The sequence below is a fragment of the Lissotriton vulgaris genome, chromosome 7 (assembly GCF_964263255.1).
Source record: "Lissotriton vulgaris chromosome 7, aLisVul1.2, whole genome shotgun sequence".
In the NCBI taxonomy this organism is placed as follows: domain Eukaryota; kingdom Metazoa; phylum Chordata; class Amphibia; order Caudata; family Salamandridae; genus Lissotriton; species Lissotriton vulgaris.
This window is the reverse complement of record NC_141695.1, coordinates 1,661,681,290-1,661,705,302: the sequence shown is the minus strand read 5'-3', so window position 1 is coordinate 1,661,705,302 and position 24,013 is coordinate 1,661,681,290. Positions and strand designations below refer to the sequence as shown.

Below are 24,013 nucleotides of genomic sequence, written 5' to 3'. Positions count from 1 at the left end.
CCTGACATGGGCCATATCCAGGCTAAAACACCATCTAAGCACAAGCTTTCTGAGGATCATAGCCCATGCAAAATCCCTCTCAAGAAAAAGAGTTTAGGCACTAGTCTTTTCCATACACTCCCATCTCCCGCTCCTCCTCCCTCTCCTCCACAGCTTGATCCATTACAGATTACACCTAGTCAGTCTCCTTTACCTCATTTTTACACAGGTGACACTGATTATGAAGATGCACAGTTACCAGATCCTTGAACGGACTACACCACTGATCCTCCACAGGACACAGTCCCAGATCTTTATCCTGCCAGACCATCTCCACCTGATGATAATCTGTTTTACCAACAACTTATTGAGAGAGCAGCTGAATACCATGGGGTGGAACTACATAAAGAGTCTTTAGTGGAAGATTTTCTCTTTGACACTCTAGGCTCCCATAAATCCAGTCTAGGCTCCCATAAGTCCAGTCAGACATTGCCAATGTTCAAGGGTATGTTAAGGCACACAGACGATATTTTCAAAGATCCTGTCAGTGCCAGGATTCTTACTCCTAGAGTAGATAAAAATATATATGTTCCCCACAGATCCTATATTTATTAAAGGGCAGTTACCACTTAAATCTCTAGTGGTATCAAATGCTAGAAAGAGGGCTAGCTCTCAAGCATCTGGGGATGCTGCTCCCCCAGATAAAGAATCAAAGCTTATCGAAGCTTCAGGTAAACAGGTCTCTGCGCAAGCAGCTAACCAATGACGTATCGCTAATACGCAGGTTATCAGCAAGATACGATAGAGCACATGGGACAAAATGGAACAATTACTCCAGTTTCTCCCAGCTGAACATAAGGTAAAGGCTCAGGATTTAGTCCAGGAGGGCAAACTAATTTCTAATGCCTCAATCAGATGCGCTCTAGATGCAGTTGACACTGCAGCCTACCATGACGGCATGTCTGGTTGAGGAAATCAGGGTTCAAACCTGAAGTCCAAAAGTCCATTATAGCTTTACCCATTGATAAAAAACATATTTTTGGCCCTGAAGTCAATCTAGTGCTAGCAACAATGAAAAAGGATACCGATGTAGCAAAATCAATGGGAGCTCCTTAATCTCCCTCAAGCAGAGGTTCCTTTCAGCGCTCTTTTTATAGGGGAGGTTCCAAGTCCACAGGGACTGACCAAAATACTTCCTCCTCGAAAGGCAATTCCAAATCATCTTTTACAAGAGGATTTTTCAGAGGGGGTTATAGAGGAAACAGTCCCTGGGGTAGAGGTAAAAACAACACACCTCGCAGTTCTCCTTCCTCAAACAAACAGTGACTTCACAACACTTCCCTCCGACTATTCCACTCCTGTCGGAGGAAGTCTTCAACATTTTCTCCCCATTTGGGAGTCAATAACAACAGACAAATGGGTGCTCTGAATTACCCAGCATGGTTATTGCCTGGAGCTTATCAACAATTCTCCAAACATTCCTCCTCGTTCTCACAAAATATCACCAGACCACCAGCACTTACTTCAACAAGAAGTGCAATCTCTATTACTCAAAGGGGCTATAGAACCAGTACCAAGGGTCAGGGGTTTATTCCCTTTACTTTCTTATTCCCAAAAAGGACGGCTCCTTGAGACATATTCTGGATCTCAGAGATTTAAACCAATACATATTGTCAGAGCACTTTCACATGGTGACTCTTCAACAAGTATTTCCTCTCTTGCAGCATGGCGACTTTATGTCTACTGTAGATCTAAAGGACGCCTACTTTCATATTGCTCATCGCAAATACCTCAGGTTTGTGATAGCAGGCAAACATTACAAGTTCAAGGTACTTCCATATGGCGTCACCACAGCCCAGAGTGTTCACTAAATGTCTTACAGTAGTAGCTGCTCATCTCAGAAGACAATGTATACACTTCTTCCCTTACCTGGACGACTGGCTTGTCAAAGCTACCACTTACCAGAATTGTATACTACACACTCAGACAATAGTGAACCTACTTCACCTGTTCGGGTTTACAATAAATGCACAAAGTCTCACCTGTGTCTGACACAAGTGCAATCTTATCTAGGAGCTTACCTCAACAATCTCCACATCAACTACCTGGAATTTCTAGCAGCGTTCCTAGCACACAAAGCTTTTCTCAACCAACTTGTAGGCAAGATTGTCTTAGTTTGCACAGACAACATGGCAGCAATGTACTACCTACAGAAACGGGGGGACTCACTCCCTCCAACTATCGCGCCTTGCACAAAGCATTTGGAATTGGGCGATTTGCCAATTTATTTATCTCCTAGCTGAACACCTTCCAGGGGTAGACAATCAGATTGCAGACCTGCTCAACAGACACAGGCAGCAAATACACGAGTGGGAACTTCAGCCCCAAGTTCTTCTGCCCCAGTTTCAAAAGTGGGGTTTTCCACAAATAGATCTGTTTGCAGCAGTACACAATGCAAAATGCCCAAGCTTCACATCCAGGTTCCCACACCCAGCATCCAAGGGCAATGCTCCATGGATGAATTGGTACAAAAGGGGGTGGTGATGGACGGAGCATCTGAACCAATCAAACACTCACACCCAGTCAACAGATCTGGGTTTAATCCATCACTGTTCTTTAGCCCACTCTGCCACCCCAGTTCAGACATGGCCATATGCAAATCAGTCTGACCCTGTGCCTCATGGGAACAGTCCAGCCCGAACTGCCAAACCATGCCTTCCCTGGACCGGAAACAAGCTTCCTAGGACTGGTTTCTGGCATTACAGCCGTCTTCTACCAGGCTTGCTTGAATCCAGTGGCAAAGTGAGAAAGGGACAAACGTCTGAGCATACCCTGCCAACTTATGGCAAACAAAGTGGTACAAAAGGGGGTGGTGATGGACGGAGCATGTGAACCAATCAAACACTCACACCGAGTCAACAGATCTGGGTTTAATCCATCACCGTTCTTTAGCCCACTCTGCCACCCCAGTTCAGACACGGCCATATGCAAATCAGGCTGACCCTGTGCCTCATGGGAACAGTCCAGCCCGAACTGCCAAGCCATGCCTTCCCTGGACCGGAAACAAGCTTCCTAGGACCGGTTTCTGGCTTACAGCCGTCTTCAGCCAGGCTTGCTAGAATCCAGTGGCAAAGTGAGCAAGGGACTCACGTCCGAGCATACCCTACCAACTTATGGTGAACAAAGCGGTACAAAAGGGGGTGGTGATGGACAGAGCATCTGAACCAATCAAACACTCACACCCCGTCAACAGATCTGGGTTTAATCCATCACCGTTCTTTAGCCCACTCTGCCACCCCAGTTCAGACATGAACAATATGCAAATCAGGCTGACCCTGTGCCTCATGGGAACCGTCCAGCCCGAACTGCCAAGCCATGCCTTCCTTGGACCGGAAACAAGCTTCCTAGGACCGGTTTCTGGCATTACAGCTGTCTTCAGCCAGGCTTGCTTGAATCCAGTGGCAAAGTGAGCAAGGAACTCACGTCTGACCTTAATAAACATAATCTGTTATTTTTTACATCTACAGCAATCCAGATTAGCCTATACATCCATTTGATTGCATTTAGCAGCAGTAGCTGCATACTTATGAAACAGACAACCCTTATTACAAGATGGATCGTAAAATGTATCCAAACATGTAATGTGAAAGCGAAAAGAGCCTTGTCAATGCACCCTAGAGTGCATTCCACACACAAAATAGGGGCTACTTTGGTCTTCTTAGGAAATATTCAACTAGCCGACATTTGTAAAGCAGCAACATGGTCTACACTGCACACATTTTCCAAACACTATTGTGTAGATGTGTTAGCGAGGCAACAAGCTATTGTAGGCCAGGCAGTACTTAAAACACTTTTTCAAACAACTACATTAGGTTAGCCACCGCTTTGGGAGTTTACTGCTGTATAGTCTATGCAAAGCATGTGATCTACATCTCACATGCCCCGAATGGATAATGTTACTTACCCAGTAAGCATCTATTCTTGGCATGCAGGGTACCTACACCTGTTGCAGTTTCTTATTTTAAATACATACGCATGGACATCTCTATTCTACCTTTACTAACTTCATTCCCACACTCTGCTGGAAAACAATCTAACAATGGAGTTGATGCCCATGCGCACTATGACCGAACAGAGGAGTCTCCTACCTCGTCATTGGAACAAAATCAATCCCCAACACTAGATGGCAGGAGTATGCAAAGCATATGAATCTACAGCTCTGCATGCAAAGAACAGATGCTTATATATATATATATATATATATATATATATACATATATATATATATATGCATATATAAATATATACAGACACATATATATTCATGTGTGCATGTTTATATAGGCATATTTATAAATAGTATTAAATGTTACTTAAATACATTTCATTTACATTATAAAAATGTTTGTGAAAATGTTTGTGAAAACATTTAAGATTTGCTATTTTAAATTAGATATTTTTGTATATTTGTAAACGATATTAGGGGACAACAATTATTTTGTCGATATTTTTCTACTTACCGTTATAAGTTTAGGGAAACAATATTTTTGTAATCGATATTTTTGACAAAATATTTATGTCCCTCCATATTGTTGGAATCGATATTCTTTTAGAAATGCCAACTCATTACTAACTTCTCTTAGTACCCAGCTAAATCCAAGGGTGATCTCTGATCACAACTCTTTATCTTTATTTCTTTCAATGGAACAATCCATCTAGGGTGGCCTGACTCGTACATGTATCTTTGATAGACAACTGTTATATGAAGAGTGGTATATACAGAAGAGTGGTATATACAACTATATAAGTAAAAAATTGAGGGATTATTTGCAGTTTAATGTTGGTTCTGTTTCTTTGCTTATGGCCTGTTGTAGAAAGTACACTTTGAAGTATTCAGTTTACCAAAACAGGAGCATGTTAAAGAGGAAGCTTGTATAAGGTCCTCTCTTAACACTATGGAAAGCCATCTAGCATAATGTGTTGCAGGTCAAGATTGGGGGGCCTTCACGTCAACTTTGGCTCAACTTACTACTACTCAGGCCACACTCTGGGAGAGACTTTGGGACAGATCGATAAAGAAGATCCGAGCAAAGCATAATAAATACTTTTTCAAATAATGACGGGATGGGTCGTATACTCTCTTGATGGATTAAGGATAGAATGAGCATGAACAGGATCCAGACAATCTTCAGTTATAAAGGTGAGCTGGACAATGATCAAACAATTATTCATGAAGAATTCAGTAGGTACTATCAAAAGCTCTACTGTGATTTGCGACCTCTATTGATGTCATTAATCAATTTATCAGCAAGCATTATCATTCAGGACAGACCTGCCAACAGCAGTCTAGTATGGAGGACCTAGTCACCCTGCTTGAAATGTAGAGTGCTGTAACTTAACTATCCTGTGGGAAAGCTTCTAGACCAAATCCCTCTTGAATTTTGTATGACCTATGTAAAGGTTCTTGCTCTTCTTCTTTGTGATATTTTCAACTCCTTTGAATTATCTGGACTGGTCCCTCAAATTGGTCAGAAGCTAATATTTTCATTGTTCCCAAGAAGGGGTAAGATCCCATGTTATGTGGATCATATAGGCTGATCTCATTGATCAATGTTGATTCCAAAATATGTACCCAGATTCTTGTAATAGTCTATCTTCTGTGATTTTGGAACCGGTCAACGAGAATCAACATGGGTCCATATCAGGGCGTAACACCACCGCCATGTTAACACTTCAATTTCTGCCCTAGAAGTTGGGCCGGCCAATGGGAACCTGGTCAGAATAATAATGCTTGATGCCGAAAAGGCATTTGATTAGGTTTCATGGTCGTTTCTCAGGGCAGTGATGGGTGCCGCTGGATTCCGTCCTCGGTTTATCAATTGGGTTTAGCAAATGTATAAAGGTTTGAAGGCTAGAGTTTTGTGTTCAGGTGTCTCTTGGGATTCTTTAAGTATTACCATGGGGAACCTGAAGGGGTGTTCTCTCTAACCTCACTCGTACCCCTATTATGTAAGATATATCAAAAAATTGCTGTTAAAGCATGTGAATCTATGAAAGATTAAATACTGGAGAAAAAACAAGTTACTTACCTGTGCACTGTAGTTCTATAGTACTGATATCCTTCATAGATTCACATGCAACCTTCCATCCTACCTGACTGAAGCTCAACAGTTGGGAATACCTAAAAAATTAAGCCGAGAAATCTGATGTGTGGTGACCCTTGAGGGGAAGGGTGCTTCCAGAGCTGCTTCCTGATTGGCTGAAATTTGGTTCTTCCTAAGTGATGTGAGTTGGTTAACAATATCACTGTTGTACGCTTTGTTTAAGTGCATTTCCTCTAACCAGCTTCTTTTATTTACACTGGAACTTCCATCTCAACTACATGTGACTCTATGAAAGATATTCATGTTGGAGAACTACAGTTTAGAAGTAAGTAACTTGTTTTTTTTCGTGTCACCAACCTCAACAATTGGCTGTTAAAGGCAGGCTTGCCACAGTCAGTTATAGACTACTTTGACACAACACTTCTTGACATTGTTGGGGTTCACGATCAATAAGCTGAAGTCGCACCTGTCAATGTCACAGAGGCTGTCATTTATTGGAGGTATCTTGGATACAGAGCAGTTCAAAGCCTTCCGTCCTTTACATCAAGTCCAGGACATTTGGGCTATGATCCTGATGTTTCAGCCACTATCCTGGATGATTATGAGAGTCGCTCTGAGGCTTCTAAGCCTGTTAGCCTCCTACAACTTCCTGGTTAACTACGACAGATAATATATGTGGACTACACAATGGAAATGGAAGTTTTAGTGGGTCCAGCACCAATAAAACCTATTGGATGCCATTGTGATTTTGGAAAAACTGACTCACAATCTGCAGTCCTGGTTACTTGAACCCAATTGGACCAGCAGCATGTCCCTCCTCTTTCTCCACCCAGAGCTGATGGTGGTGACAAGCGTGTCATTACTTGCCTGGTGGCAAGGTCATCTGGGGAAGGTGGAGATCGGAGCACTCTGATATCCGAATGAGGGATGACTCCACATCAGTTTGTTGGAAATGCACGCTAATGGTCTGGTACTGAAGGCCTTCCTGATGTCCATCAAGTGAAGGCTGATGCAGATTCTCATGGACATCAGTGCCATGCAGTATTTCAAAATGCAGTGCTGAGAGGGTTCCAGTGCCAGGTCTGAATTTGGTTGGAGTATTTCTCTGAATAAGAGCCACCTGGCAGGACCCTTGATTGCCACAGCATAAGAGCTAAGTAGCTGGTGTCTGGCAGATTTCAAATAGTAGCTACATCCTGAGCTGCCACATGGCATCTTACAATGGTGGGGGAAACCCTGTCCAGATCTTTTTGCCACCGTTGAACTTGCAGTATCAAAGGTTTTGTGAACTGAAGTTTCTAAGAGAACACTCACCAGGAGATGCACTCCAACTGGAATGGAACATGTAACTCCTGTATGCTGTCTCCCACTTCCACTCCTTTCAGTTCTGAAAATGCTCGGGATCGACCGGACCCAGATCATCCTAGTGGCTATGAATTGAGCCAGTAGGCTGTGGTGCCCAAAATGTCTAAGCATGAGCATCTGTCCTCAGGCTCCCACTTCGAGAGAATCTTCTGTCTCAGCAACAGAGCACAGCCCTTCACCTGATGCTGTGCATGGAGATTGAATGGTGGCAAATTACTGCATTTGATCTGCCTTAAGTGGTGGATGTCATCCTCGCTGCCAGACACGCCCCACAAAGTCCGTTTTTACCAGGAGCTGGGACAGATTTGTGGCCTATTATGGTATCCACAAGATTGCCTATTTACAAGCCAAGTTGTATGATGTTCTTTGGTTGGTGTTGACCTTGGCCAACCAATGACTTGCAAAGGCCTCTATGAAAGGTTATTTTTCAGCCTTTGCGTATTCTGGAACAACCATCATTGTTGATATCACCTGTTACGATGAGGCATAAAAGATTTGAGACACATGTTTCCTTCCAAACTGTTTGTGATGCTACAGTGTGAAATTCATTTTTTCTTTACATTTATCATGTACACATAGTTCGAGTCCATGCACAACTACTTGCTGCATCTTTTGATTTGGAAGACAATCTTCCTCCTTTCGTTTTCTTCAGTTCGTCATTTAAGCGAGCTTTTGTACTGTCGGTGCAACCTCCACACATCATATTTTTTCCAGATTCATTGGTATTGTGAACTCAATCATCTTATCTATGTTCTTCCTCTTGAAAGAGGAGAGGTTCCATTGGTTGATACCAAAAGGACTTTGAGCTGTTATATTGACCCATGGTTTGGAATAGGCTGCTATAGAGAATTGCTAATTGCAAAATAAAAAGGGTCTCACATTTTTCCTAACTATATTGGTTAAAGTACCAGATGGACTGCGAATAATGAATTTGCTGCATGTGTTTATATCGCCTTTGCAAATGATTCAGGCATCCTCTTTTTTTGATAACGTTTAAAGTGTGTTTCTTTGCTAAGAGTGCTTGATTTGGAAACTGTTGCTACCGTTATGTTTTCCTACTGTAAGCTAAACAGGTTTGTTTGTTTTATGCAGGAATGATATGGGGAAGAGAATATTAGATGCCGGAGGTAAGAACTGAACATTACTTTAGATTAATCTACTTGAAATCTCATTTAATTGATGTTGCACTTTCAATTTTTTAAACAAACACATTTCTGTGACCATTTGTTGAGATCACTGCACATCAAGAAAAATATTCATACCACTCTGCTAGGCAGACAGCCTAATGGATTACAAGACGGTAAAAGCGAGATTTTTTTTTAAGCCACATTTCTCGATCTAAATTTCTTCCAATTTTGAGGTTCCAATTATATGCTGTCAGAATGGGTGAGGTATTCAATGTGTACATAAAAGGACTATTATACCATACTTTGCAGTACAATCCTCCTATTTCAAGTTTTTACCTGAAAATGATATATAACATGCAGATGCAACACATAAAATTCCACATTTTCCTGTCAATGATTTAGATCCAAAACTTGGATTGTACACAAGTGTTTGCAGTGTTTTCCAAAGAGTTGCTGTGGATATTATATGGAGGAGGTGTCTTATATTTATAGCTGCATTATTTCTAGATATATAAAGATACTTTATTCTAGGTGTGCCAGACAGGGAAGCATATTCTGAGTTTTGGTTGCCAACGTATGTTTACCTTTGGCATGAACAGTGGGCGATAGGAATGATTGATTTATGAGTGGAATATTTCCTTAGTTCAGGACCAAGTACCAGATGGTTAATATCTTTGTGGATGTTGTTGGAACGGACAAGTCACCTGCATGTTGCTGGATGTACACACCTGCCCTGATTTCCCCAGCTTCAGTGATATCTGGATCATTTTTGCCAATTTTTCGTCATGGTTAATGCAGCTCATGAATGTGTGCCATGACTTAGGCCTGTCTCACAGTTTGCGGTCTTGTTAAAACAAAGAGGGGCGCTTGAAGCATTAACCTGGGTGTGATAAGAGTTAAGCAGCATGAGCTAAGCGGTGGATACATACTGTTTGTAGGTTTCACCTGCACAGCGCTTGCGCTGTGGTGGTGAAATCTATTGTTTTTAATGTAAACTCAAAAGGGGCATACATCATGCCCCGTTTCTTTCCTGGCTCTTCATTAGTTCCTGTGCCTGCCACTTAATTGTCCTCTATTTCTATTGGCTGTAACGTATTTTCCTGCATTTACCAATGCTTGTTCCTCGTCTGCTTCTCTTATCTGTTTCCCGTCGCTGAAATACTGTTAAACATCCTCTTTGGTGGAACTATTTTATCCTGCTTTGTGGTCTTGCAGCAGATTTATATAGTGCAATTTATCACCGGAGAGATTAAGGGCCAGATGTAGGTAAATAGCATTTACCAATTCGAAAATACCGAATTTTACCGATTCGGTATTTTCGAATCGGTAAATGCTATGTAGCAAACCATTCGGTAAAAATTACTGAATCGTTAAGATTTGGTATTTACCAAATCGGTTTTTACCGATTCGGTAATTGCCATTCATTCCTATGGGCCTGGAGGCCCATAGGAATGAATGTCAATTACCAGTAAAAGGGGGAAAACATTGAAGGGTGGCAGGGTGTCACTTTGATACTCTGTTGCACCACTCAATTGTGTATGGGTGCACATGTTGTAGACATACATGCCCTAAAGGCATGTATGTCTGCAGCATTGCACTGAAGCAATTTGCATAAAATTGCTTTTTGGGATGTTTTTGTTATTTACCACCAACTTGTAGTAGGTGGTAAATGAAGAATCCTGACATGGGACAAGCACTCATTTAAGTGCTCCCTACATTAGGAATTCGGTAATTTACCGAATCGGTATTTAAGAAATCGGTAATTTACCGATTCCTTAAATTACCGAATCGTCAATTTCGGCCCCTACATCAGAAAAGCCTATTACCAGTCGGTAACGGCCGAAATTCGTTAATTTCGGCCATTACCGACCAGTAATACCCTTCCTACATCTGGTCCTAAGTGATTTGCCCAGAATCTCAGGATGTTGTGCAGCTCAGACTTGAACCGGGATCCCCAGCTCTCGTGTAGGCAGCTCTACCGCTGAGCCTTATTCCTTTCTACTCCCTATTGCTTGTTCAGACATGCTTCTATGTCACTTCCCATCAAAATAGAAGTAGGACAAACTGATGGAAAAGCCTGCTACAAAAAAAACCACGTATGTTTTTAACCTGCCCGGTATTGTATAATTACTGGTGTGCGGTATCTGAAGGTATGGAAAGTATGTTGAAATTTAATATACAGGTCAGTACTTCACTTATATTTTTTGGTATTTCCTTGAATCATGAATTACTCTCTCGAGATGTTAACAAGTTGTTGCTTTATTTAGTTATATTAGCTTGCAGAGAAATCTGTAAATTATGGATAAAAGATACCGCACCAACTTATTAGACTGGATTAATGCAATTACATATACTTTGAAATTAGATAGCATAAATTGGAAGAGTAAAAAGCATTTTTGGATTCCTTGCATTGCCTGGTTGGATAAGCTTTAAAAACAAGGTCCAATGATTATGCCTTTTTGTGGATCAATATACCCCAAGATCAGTTCCATGGTGGCTAGTTAGTTGAACTGAACTGATTATTACTTTAGCCGGGTATCTACAAAAAGTGCTTCCAATAAGATCTTCGTAGTTTATAAGCATTCCTGGGCACATTTGCGGTCAGTGGATGGTAATAGTTGAATGCACTTCGAGAATATCTTTTGGCGAATGGGGACAAAAACCAAAACCACCACATATTAATGAGCAATCGGGAAAAGAAATGTAATAACGTAACTTCACTTTGAGGCCTGTGGAAACAACGCTGTCCTGTCATAGAATAACAGGGCATGACAGCTACATTCCTATATGATGTTCTTATTAGTTATATTTTTATTCATCTATCGTATTACATATTTACACTATTGAATAAATATATCAAAATATAAATTCAGTTATCTTGGTGAATCGTCTTTTTTGTCATAAATATATGCGAAGAATAACTTTATAACAATATAAAACATGCCTAAGATGGCTGCCTTTGTTTTTAGGTCTCGCACCAGCGATGCAGCGTGAAGCGCTGTCGCAATGTGAGACCTATAGTCGTCGACTCTGCTTTCAAGGGCTTGCAAGGGCGACAGGAGATGGGCACACGCAGGCTGCAGCTCGGATTGGAATCGGTGAACACGCGCGTTCACCACGTACAGTTACGCGCTGTGCCCATCTCCTGTCTCCCTTGCAAGCCTCCAGCACAATTGCATTTTCCTTGCGCCACTAAGACCTCCTCCCCGGGCCGACCAATTCAGCCCCCCGCCCCCGCCCCCGCCAAGAGGAAACGTGCAAACTCACCCGATGCTGTGGCGTGGTACTGGAGCACTCCAGCTCCTCCAAATGTCTGGCAGCACGATGCGGGGCTCTCCCATTAGGCATGGGAGCCCCTGCTATCCGCTGGTCTTCACCCGGGCCCTCTCCTGGGACCGGGGACTTCGGGTCCCGCACCTCGCTTTGGCGCCGGGGCTCCCTCTTCATAACGAAAGTTAGCAATGGCGCGCATGCGCAGGCAGACCCCGCGCTCCCAGGTCTCCTCACAGCCCAGATACTAAGCTGCTTTCTGTTTCGCTGATCTCCCTGCCCCAGCTTGTTATACGAACGCAATGGATTCTGGAGCTTGCAGTTTTCAGTCCCAACGCAAACTTGTCACACTACAAGAACCTGAAGATGTTTACAGTTTTGCAGAACACGACATTGGATGATTCCATTTGGTTTATATAGCGCTCGAATACCATAAGGCGCCTTGGCGCTGCTTCTGAAATTAGAGGGATACAAGGATTAAAAGAAAACGGTTCAGTGTTAGTTCTTAAAAAACCAGGGTTTTAGAGGTTTCCTGAAGGACCATAAGTTAGGACTATCTCTGAGTGTGACGGGAAGCAAATTCCACCGTTTTGCTGTCCTGCAATGAACCTTTTCCCGCCCCAGTGGGCTCTTTTAGTTCTAAGGACCGCTAGGAGCCTGGCTGTAGCCGATCTTAGATTCCTCGATCGGGTGCACTGAGTGAAGCATGCTTTAGATCGTCTGCACAGGATGCTATGCATATTTCATGGGATTTATCAACATGCCCTGCACATTCTACCTTTCTTATTCTCAGCGGTACCCGTGTGCAACAGGGTAAGCACAATTCTAAAATGTAGGCTCATCTTTAATGTGTTTGAAGTGCCCCTCGCCCTAGACTACAAGTCTTTATTGAAACTTGGCACACGGACCATTTGCATACAAATACACATTCAAAGTGCATCTTATTTAAAACATTATTTACACCCAGTCAGTGTAAAACCTCATGCCAGTATTGGCGAGCCCCTCCCCCCAACCCGTGTTCCCCTTCACAGAAGCCTTGATGAGTTATTTTTATCACTTAATTCATTAATTTAAGGAATCCAGCACAAGGCGCCTTGTGTCTTTGGAGTTGCAGTACAAAAGCAGAGTGGCTGAATTCATTTTGAACTTTGCTTTCAGAGAAACATATTTTCAAGCCAATATCGCCTAGACACCTCCGGGTAACAGAGCACTTTATACATTTTATTTTCATTTTTATTTCATTTTCATCTGGAGCATGGACAAGAGAATTGGATGACTGATTCTGTATAAAAACTTCATGAGCGGTACTGATCCAGATAAAAAATAACCCGTCTCCAGTAATCATTCCCTTGGCACGAAGTAATCAAAACTTGAGACATTTCTGTCTAAACTTGGTGTTCGGATTCTGCTCGTTTTCTTCAGGAGGTTGGAGATTTATAATAACTAGAAAAACACTTGTAAACTTCGAGACATTGCCAGGCTACGATTGTCCTCGAAGCTGTAATCTCTCCAATATTTTCTCAAATTCTGACTGAGGCGTAGAATTTTTACACCTTGAATTCAAATAAACCATATCCCTTCAGTAATTTAATTTTAAAGATTGCATATTGTAAAGATGAAAATTAATGAAGGTCCAACCAGCTGCCGCCAAGGTTTTACCGTGCCCACCAGCAAATGGGAAACATTTTCAGTGGCATCCTGACATCAACAGCCATGCTTATAGTGCATAGCTGCCATCTGCCAAACGCAACCAAGCCCCCCCTCCCCCGGCCCTCCTTCCACTAATGCCCCATTAGAGAGCAGAGGGAGGAAGCTGCCTTAATTCGACGAACTTCAGAAGGCTGGTTGCTATCACCACCAGTTTCACTTGTCAATCAAGAGAAGGATAGAGTTCAGGACCTCTGTGGACAATGACAAACATGCCATCTAGGACCTGAACATCAATGCGCCAGGCAGTCCTGCCTGAGAAGGATGAAGAGGCAGCAATCAACTGCAGGACAGAATATTACCATAGCTGCAGTCAGGGAACAAAACTCTAGAAAGCAACACAGCAACACAGCAGCAAGTAACCAATGCATGGCAACTGGCCTCCCAACTTCAGGTTGGTATCAGACTAAAGAGGTCGAGACAGACATTATTAGCCACCTACTTAAGTTGACCCCTCTTAGCAGTCTTTGGGGTTCATGCAGCAGCCCGTGGCTACAGACTGCTGTCTGCTGTTCCAAAGCACCCATATGGAGCAGCTTCCTGACAAAGCCCACCATCGCTGGACAAATGTGCTGCCCCTTTCAAATGCAACTTAAAATGCTTTGCAGCGCCTGCATTCCCACTATGTTTACACAGCACTTTGTCCTTTGCCAATAAACCCCTTTTAGTAGTCAATGTGTGCTGCAGGAGGCTTCCCAGCCACAGGCCTCCTCCTATTTCAGACTCATTGCCTTCCGCAAAGTGGCATCCTACTAAACAGCTTTCCATTAAAAAGAAAACTACTAGAATACCAGGCCCAATGTCACCCGCATGGACAAAAAGTGCTATGTGGAAATAAATTGAAGAACATTTTTACAGAAAGCTTGTGTGTCAAAAAGCTTCAAAGTCAAATAATTAGTAAATATATATATATATATATATATATATCACCTCCACACCTCCTATCTGGAGGCAGAATATATTATAGAGACATCAGCCTATTGGAAGGCGCCCGACATAGTGACATGTGGAATGATGGACTTATATGTTGATTTAGTAACAATTGTTTTTGTTTGGTGCACTTTAAGTTGATATTTTGCTTTATAACGAACTGGTAAAACTACAAGGACCAGAATCCTTAGCAACACATGTGACAGGAAGTAACATGATTTTGAAAAGAGGTTGGTTATAAATGTATACGGGTGGGGCAAACCCGATGATCGTGAGCAAGGTGGCGATACACCGAAACGCGTAGATCGAGTGCGTTCTTTGCCCTATGTTGATTTGGAAAATAAAAGGAGATTGCTGTTTAAACTCCAGTTGGTTGTGCGACCCGTTGTGTTTCCCCCGCGGGATAAGTTGTGGAGATATATATATATATATATATATATATATATATATATATATATATATATATATATATATATATATATATATAATATACACTTTTTTTTGCGAACAATTATATAATGAGACCCTTCTCGACAGATAACAGCCATTTTGGGGGGTTACATCCGAGGAGGAGTAGCCTAAACAACTCAGAGAGCGGCGTACTCCAACTACTCACGTACTCACGAGTATGAAAACAAAAGCAAAGCAGGAAACCACAAACCGTAACTAACCTGCAACTTAGATAAGATCTTTGTAGGACTGCATTGAAAATGCCTTTCATCTGCCCTCTCACACCTTGCCCCTGGACCGTAGATAGCACACCTGCATGTGTTTTAAAAGGCATGCCCGCGACTTTTGTTAAAAATACAGTAAATAACGCAACAGCACTCCACGCTTTCTCTGACTTCCGTATGACTTCCATCTCCTTGCAGTCTTATTAAATGCTGTATTGAATCCATCCCCCACCACTGTCATCTACAACAAGCATTTGCAATGCAATAGGTCTCGCAGTTACGCAAGTTTAAGCCATAGGCATTGTAAATTACAATGCCTTTTATTTATGTTTTTAAAAAGAAAACAAAAATATAAGGCATTGTTATTTGCAATTCCAATAGCTCAAACTTGCGTCAATGCGAGACCTATTGCATTGTAAATGCTTGTTATGGTTCGAATTCAATGGCTCAACCATTTTTAATGTCTTGGAATAGACAGAGGTCCCACCAATCAGAGGCGGGAAGCGGACAGCAGTCCGTACAGGATCTCCAGCTCCTGTTGCTGAAGAAACATACAATACCTAGGCAGTATGAATTCTCATTGACAGAATGCAAAGTGAGTCAGTGTGAAACGCAACGACTAAGAGCACACAAGGTAATAACTTGGGGACGAACAGCATTTTATTAATCACTTAGGCGAAACCGATGCATTACCAATGCTTGTTGTAGTAGAGTGAACAGGCCTTTTTACCTGTGTCACTGGAGTTAAGTCAATTGGCCCACTCATTCAAACTCCTGCAGCTGTGTACCTAGCTCACCCTTGGCCTACATCATGTTAGCGGGGAGTGCAGTTAAGCACATGTGTGATTGGATGTGTGTGCTCTAATGTATGTGTGCCTGTATGTGGTACAGTAAATGGAGGACTGTGGCTTTCATATTAGACGTCCAGGGCCTTGAAAATGCGGGTGCACGTGGAGGGGCCATCCTAGACAGATTTGTAGATTGCTCGTATTCCAGAGACATGGTTGGGACCCACATTGGCGGAAGGTAGAGCCAAGCTTTCTTGTATCATTGAAAAGGGTTCTTTGATTCTGAAAAGGTTACTGGTCAGTGGGTATGGGCACATCTCAGGAAGGAGATGAGGCCAATAATGGAATCATAAATAATAGGGATGAGGCTTTTTGTAACCATTTGCTAGGCATATATCTGTGAGGCCGACAGCCAGGTGTGATCTTCTAGTCACTGCCATTGTCTGTGTTGTGGGGATATCAGATTGGAGTTGCTCCTCTGCTGTGACAGACAGCTTTCTGGACAAAGGACAGAACAGAGATATGGGCACTTAAAAGTGGGCAATCCCCACAGCACGAACTTTGAAGACCAAGGGCCAGATGTAGGTATCCCAATACCGGTCGGTAACGGCCGGTATTTGGATACTGAGATGTAGGGCATATTAAAATACAGATTCAGTAATTTTACAGAATTGCTAATTTTACTGAATCAGTAAAATTAGGAATGAATGGCAATTACTGAATCAGTAAATACCGATTCGGTAATTACCGAATCTTAACGATTCGGTAAAAAATACCGAAAATTTACCTCCATCAGATTTACCAATTCTAAAATACCGAATCAGTAAAATTCGGTATTTTAGAATCAGTAAAAATTATTTACCTACATCTAGCCCTAAGGCACTAAATCACATCTATGTCTGGAAGCCTATTATAAAAAGGGGTGCTTGAACCACCCAAACTTGTCAAATTGTAGCTGGACATCAGCGTGGAGAAGCTCGGCCCGACATCTGCCTGTTTTGAACAGAACTGGGAACTAAATTGCTAATCTCTCTGCTGGGCGAGGGGAAATCACCCAGGAGAATCAAGACCACTTACCCTGGAGCCTGGATCGCCAGCATCTACCTGCCTTCCGATACCGAGGACTGTCTGAGGAGAATTAGACCGCTTGGAGAGATTAGGATCGTGTGGCATCCTGTTGATTGGATCTCTGAAGTAGAGTGTAAGATTCTAGTTCACTACGCGAATGCCGCACCGAACAGGCCGTCCGCCTGTTTGCTGTTGTTCGTAACCCCTGTATGCCTGGTGGGGGCCACGGTGAAGAATAAGGGCTGGTGCCCTCATGTAAGCCTGTGACAGAAGAGGGCCATCACCATGTGCAGTGCTATGACCCATAGGGACCGTCACCCTGTGTGCTGCTGTTTATGACCCCTGTATGGTGGGTGGAGGACACGGTGAAGAGAGATGGCAAACGTCCTGGAGCAGCATGTAACAGTGAAGTGTAATGGGGTGTGATGTGTGGATCATCAACTCAACCACCTGAACCTAGAAGCGCACAAAACCTGCTGCCTGACTCAGGAAGGCTTAGTATGCATACAGAGTGCCAAGGACACCTGCCGCCTTGCCTACAGCATTCAGAGTTCTGCTCACCACCCAGCCACTGGTGCATGTCCGGGCCTTCTGTACAGCAACTCGAGCAAGAACGTGTAAGACTGATTACCGAGCCACTGAGCCTTTGGGCAAACTTGCTCTGGCTGAAACACTATGGCGCTGAGATACTTTGACTCTCAAAAAGCCATTGTGGAACTGTTAAAAGGTCTTAACACCCATGGTTGGGCCCAGTGGCTCCTGTTGCCCTGTGGCACTCTGAAAGCGGTTCTGACACTTGGTGGTAGCAGATTGGTGGATGCTCACAATTTGGATTCCAGAGTGCAAGTGCTTTATAGGCCACTTTCAATTTATGCCAGTAACAAAAGTCCAGTTTTTACACACAAAGTCGGCACACGTAAACAATGGAGATTCCAGTTGTGGGAGAAGGCATTAGCACCATTTCTGTAGATTAGCTGAAGGATCTATATAGAGATAGAGGGAAGAGGACTCCCAGTCTCCTGGGAGGGAACCATAGTAGGAACCTATGAGTAGAGCACTGTAATGATAGCCTTTTGGGTCCCCTTGGCACAAATCTATCCCAGACACATGCCAAGCGTGTCCCCTAATAGGCTTTCCAGAATTTCCCTCGCATGCACACTCATTTTCATTTCTAGGGTTCCCATGGCACACATTCCACTATTTTGAGAGGGGAAAAAAGCAAAGGAAACAGGAGAGACAGGAGCTATAGGCCTGGGAAGAAAAGTTAAGAGAGCATGAAGAGAAGCTAAGAGAGCAAGAAGAGAGGAAAAAGGAGATGAAAAGAGAACTGGATGTAGCGCGCTATACAAATCTTTTGACTTGACTTGACTTGACTTGAGAGTGAGAAGCTTAAGATGTATTGCATGACTGGAATGAGTCGCTGGAAGTTAGGATTTTCAGTCCCTTAAACAGGTGGAGAAGCCAGAGCAACTTAAGGAGGGCTCTAACTCACTTATTCAATAACTATCCATTCTAACAGAAAAGGATTCAGAGAAGCTTGCCATGTTGACTGACAAGTGATTAGCTAACAGGGTTCAAGGGGCTATCACAGCACATTTGTAAGCCAAAGTGGAGAGGCACTCAACACAAACCCATAGCGAAATGGGAGCATTAATGGTGTGTACAGGAAGGAGTATCATGAGAAGGGAGGACTGGGATGTTCTTTCAGTCCAAGGTCGTGACTCACTGTAACTGCCACCTGGTGGGACAATAGAAAAGGAACTGTCAAGTGAAAGATCCTGTACCATCTGCACCCATGATAGCGAGCATGTTACACATAGGTGAAGGGACCTGAGAAGGCCTGGTCGCACTCAACCTAGTGGTGTGGACACCTGGGAGATGGAACCAGGTATTCTTAAGCACATTCACTCTAAATCAAGGGGGTTTGTTCAGGAATGTATTATAAATGGGAGGAAAGTGTTCTGAGAGATACAGGAGCCTTCTGCACTATGGTTAAGAAGAAGGGCCGTGAACTTGAGGAGATTCTTCCTGGTACCAAGGGTACATGTTGGGTAGCCAATGGAGAGAGCATGGAGTGCCTGCTTGCCTGAGTAGAGATTGAGATCAACGGTACAGCAGCTGTCGTCAGTGTTTGGGTAAGGGAAAAGCAAGGTCCTGGATGCCTATTGGGCAATAATCTGATTGACCCTGGCTTAGTGCCAGGACCTTAAGCCTTTATGAGTTGGAAAATGACAGCTGTGTTGATCAGAGCACAGGTAGCACATCAGTCTCAGGACGTGATGGGACAAGTAGAGGGCACACTTTAAAAAGACGCTGACTGTGGACTCATCACTTCTGCTTCAGAGGGAAAGAAGGAAGGGGCTCGTGAAGCAGACCTGGTACGGACATCTGGGTTGCTTCCAGAGCTGCAGGATTTGTTAACTTCTAGGGGACCTACTCCCCAATGTTCAGGAAAAGTACCCTATGCTTAGGGAACTTTAAAATGAAGCCTAGGAACAGGTCAGCAAAGGAGAGGTTGCTTCTGTTGCATTGGCTCACAAAGTGTCTTTGGCAGGACACCTAGGCATTAGAAAAAGCCAGGATAGTTTGAACTCTTTGTTCTACTGGCCAGGGATGTGCAAAAACTGAACAATTTTTAGAACCTGTCCAGCTTGCCAGAGGAGTGGTAAGTTAGAACTGAGGACAAAGGCATTCAGGCTTAGAACATTCTGCTTGCCCACTTGCTATGGCGAGTCAGATTTTGTCAGGTTGAGATATTTTTAGCACCCAATCCTCTCTTCTGACGAGTGAACTTAACCTGGAAGGAACAGGTGTTCTGTTCATTCAGAAAGTGAATGAGCAGTAAAAATGCCTTTAAATCTTTTTTTTATCTTGACACAGTTGCTGTCTGTCCAAGGACAGAGGACAAATGTCATTTTTTCTTTTTACTAGTTGTTTCTAATCCTGAAGCTGTTTGACAAACATAGTGAAACAAAAGGTTGTATGATGTCCCTTTTCTTTTCTAACACTCAAAATTTAAACAGCTTGTAAATGAATAGCACACGTATTTCAAAATATATCAGTAAATTTTGAAAGAGCATTTGTTATTTGTCATTCGGAAGTTTGATGCAAACAAAGATTTAATCATGACCAAACAAATTAGAACACTTTACTTGGTGATGTGTAAATGACAAATATTTGTAGAAACTCGATTTCCAAAACTGTACACTATATAGTTTTATCAGTAAAACCATATATCAGTGGGAAATATTGTGTCAATTTCAATAGAAAATTTGCTGATTGCAAATAAATTTGCTAGCACTTCATGCTTCAGGTATGTATTTTTTAAAAGTGATCATTTTAAACATGATTTGAGAAACATTGATGACAATGTGGTTAATGAACTTAGAAGCAAGTCAGGGTTCATGTGTATCCTATATGGGGCTAAATTTGTATTATATATGGGGCAAAAGTTTAGTCTTATATCAAACAAAGGTATTTTTAGTACAGCAGATTGTCTTGCTTTATACTCCCAAATGAAAGAAATTCAGCCCTCCCAAACGGAGGCACTCCCACATAAAGCAAGAAAACGCCTGGAAAAGGGCTTCACCCTCACTAAATGTGGCACATCAAAAGAGTTCCTGCAGTTGCACGCTGTACACCAAAGCGAAGGGCGCGTTGCCACAGGGAGTTTGCCTTCAAATCCAAACAATTGCTACGATCCTTTTACCAAAGAAGACGGCGCCATGTGCAATTTTAACATTGGTTTATTGGTCAAACTAACATCGGGCGCGTTTCGGCTAATCCCCGCCTTGCACACCAATGGCAAAGCAACATTTCCGGCATTCTTTTAACTGTCATCATTTTCAAAGTGAACTACAAGAGAAAGTGACATAGACAACAGACCCGTAGTTTTTCAACCTCCGAGGATTTATTCCTCGATGTGACTACCAACCCACATCTCTGTGTTACATTTCTCATAGTTACTGTTCCTCATAATTTAGCATATTAATGCCTCACCCTGCATCTGCTTAAGGGTGGCATGCAATAGTTCTAGTATGGGTCGGGTAGGGCCATTAGTGCCGCCTGGTAGGGTGTTCACTGAGTCAGATCCATAAGCCATACTCGTGGTCATAGTTGTGGCAGAGTAATCCAGTTCAAGCTTGCGAGCTGTGGCTGAATATGATTTAGAGGGGTTAGCTCTGGATCTTGCCTGTAGCTTTGAGTTGGAGGCTCTACTGCGATGTGTTGTGCGTGTGGTTGTGTGGTGGGTGGTTGGGTGTGGTTTTATGTGTGTGGTGTTGTGTGGTTGTGGTTGTGTGTGTGTGTGGTTGTGTGTGGTTGTGTGTGTGGTTGTGGGTGTGTGGTTGTGTTTGTGTGTGTGTTGTGTGTGTGGTTGTGTGTGTTGTGTGTGGTTGTGGGTGTGGTTGTGGTTTGTGTGTGTGTGTGTGTGGTTGTATGTGTGGTTTGTTTGGTTGTGTATGTGGTTGTGTGTGGTTGTGGGTGTGGTTGTGTGTGTGGTTGGTTGTGTGTGTGGTTGTGTGCTTGTGTGTGTGGTTGTGTGTGTATGGTTGTGTGTGGTTGTGGTTGTGTGTGTGTGGTTGTGTATGTGGTGTGGGTGTGTGTGGTTGTGTGTGTGTGTTGTGGTTGTGTGTGTTGTGTGTCTGTGTGGTTGTGTGTGTTGTGTTTGTGGTTGTGTGTGTGTGTGGTTTTGTGTGTTTGTGTGTGTGGGGTTGTGTGTGTGTGTGGTTGTGGTTTGTTTGTGGATGTGGTTGTTTGTGTGGTTGGGTGATTGGGTGTTGTGTGGGTGGTTGGGTGGTTGTGTGTGTGGTTGTGTCTGTGTGCGTGGTTGTTTGTGTTGGGTTGTGTATGGTTGTTTGTGTGGTTGGGTGTGTGGTTGTTTGTGTGGTTAATGTGGTTATGTTTGTGTGGTTGTGTGTGTGGTTGTGTGTGTGGTTATGTGGGTGTGGGTGTGTGTCGTTGTGTGTGTTTGGTTGTGTGTGGTTGTATATGCGGTTGTGTGGTGGGTGGTTGTGTATGTGGTTGGGTGTGTGTGTGGTTTTGTGTGTGTGTGTTTGTGGTTGTGTGAGTGGTTGGGTGTGGTTGTGGGTGTGTGGTTGTGGGTGTTTGTGCACGTGGTTGTATGTGTGTGGTTGTATGTGTGGTTGTGGTTGTGTGGTTGTGTGGTGGGTGGTTGGGTGTGGTTTTGTGTGTGGTTGGGTGGTTGTGTGTGTGGTGTTGTGTGGTTGTGGTTGTGTGTGGTTGTGGGTGCGTGGTTGTGTTTGTGTGTGTGGTTGTGGTTTGTTTGTGGATGTGGTTGGGTGATTGGGTGTTGTGTGTGTGGTTGGGTGGTTGTGTGTGTGGTTGTGTCTGTGTGCATGGTTGTGTGTGGTTGTATGTGTTGGGTTGTGTATGGTTGTTTGTGTGTGTGTGGTTGATGTGGTTATGTGTGTGTGTGGTTGTGTGTGTGTTGTGTTTGTGGTTGTGTGTGTGGTTATGTGGGTGTGTATGGTTGTGTGTGTGTGTGTTTGGTTGTGTGTGGTTGTATGTGTGGTTGTGTGTGTAGTTGTGTGGTGGGTGGTTGTGTGTGGTTGTATGTGTGGTTGGGTGTGTGCATGGTTGTGTGTGTGGTTGTGTGTGTGTGGTTATGTGTGTGGTTGTGTGTGTGTGCATGTGGTTGTATGTGTGTGGTTGTATGTGTGGTGGTGGTTGTGTGTGTTGTTGTGTAGTGGGTGGTTGGGTGTGGTTTTGTGTGTGATTGGGTGGTTGTGTGTGTGGTGTATGTGTGGTTGTGGGTGTGTGATTGTGTTTGTGTGTGTTGTTGTGTGTGGGTGTGGTTGTGTGGGTGGGGTTTGTGTGTGTGTGTGTGGTTGTATGTGTGATTTGTGTGGTTGTGTATGTGGTTTTGTGTGGTTGTGTGTGGTTGTGGGTGGGGTTCAGCGTGGTTGTGTGTGTGGTTGGTTGTGTGTGGTTGTGGTTTTGTGTGTGGTTGTGTGTGTGGTTGTGTGCTTGTGTGTGTGGTTGTGTGTGTATGGTTGTGTGTGTGGTTGTGTGTGTGGTTGTGTGTGTGTGGTTGTGTATGTGGTGTGGGTGTGTGTGGGTGTGTGGTTGTGTGGGTGTGGTTTGTGTGTGTGGTTGTATGTGTGGTTGTGGTTGTGTATGTGGTTGTGGGTGGTTGTGGATGTGGTTCAGTGTGGTTGTGTGTGTGGTTGTGTACTTGTGTGTGTATGGTTGTGTGCGGTTGTGTGTGTGGTTGTATGTGTGGTTTTGTGTGTGGTGTGGGTGTGTGTGTTGTGTTTGTGGTTGTGTGTGTGTGGTGTATGTGTGGTTGTGTGTGTGTTGTGTTTGTGGTTGTGTGTGTGGTTTTGTGTGTTTGTGTGTGTGGGGTTGTGTGTGTGACTGTGGTTTGTTTGTGGATGTGGTTGGGTGATTAGGTGTTGTGTGTGTGGTTGGGTGGTTGTGTCTGTGTGCATGGTTGTGTGTGTGGTTTTGTGTGTTTGTGTGTGGTTGTGTGTGTATGGTTGTGTGTGGTTGTATGTATGTGGTTGAGTGTGGTTGTGTGTCAGTTGTGTTTGTGGTTGTGTGTGGTGTGTGTGTTGTGTTTGTGGTTGTGTGTGTTTGTGGTTGTGTGTCTGGTTTTGTGTGTTTGTCTGGGTGGAGTTGTGTGACTGTGTGTGTGGTTGTGGTTTGTGTGTGTGTGTGTGTGTCTGGTTTTGTGTGTGTCTGGTTGTGTGTGTGTGGTTATGTGTCTGGTTGTGGTTGTGTGTGTGGGTGTGTGTGTGGTTGTGCATGGTTGTGTCTGGGGTTGTGTGTGGTTGTGGGTGTGTGTTTGGTTGTGTGTGTGGTTGTATTCGTGGTTGTGGGTGTGGTTTTGTGTGTGGTTGTGGTTGTATGTGTGTGTGGTTGTGGTTTGGTTGTGTGTGTGGTTGTGTGAATGACGGTAATACTAAAAGCATCTCAAAATAAAGGAACACAAACAACGAGTTTGTGGAAAGAGAAAGCACCTTGAGGCAGCGATGGAA

General features: G+C 43.4%; 1 protein-coding gene across 1 annotated transcript in view; it reads left to right on the top strand.

Moving 5' to 3' along the window:
• Positions 1-24,013, top strand: part of SYCP2 (synaptonemal complex protein 2) — a 3,993,018-nt gene that overhangs the window by 626,530 nt on the left and 3,342,475 nt on the right. The window contains exon 9 of the mRNA XM_086932653.1: positions 8,541-8,575. Coding sequence (XP_086788779.1) covers positions 8,541-8,575 — 35 coding nt within the window. The remainder of the gene's footprint in view (positions 1-8,540; positions 8,576-24,013) is intronic.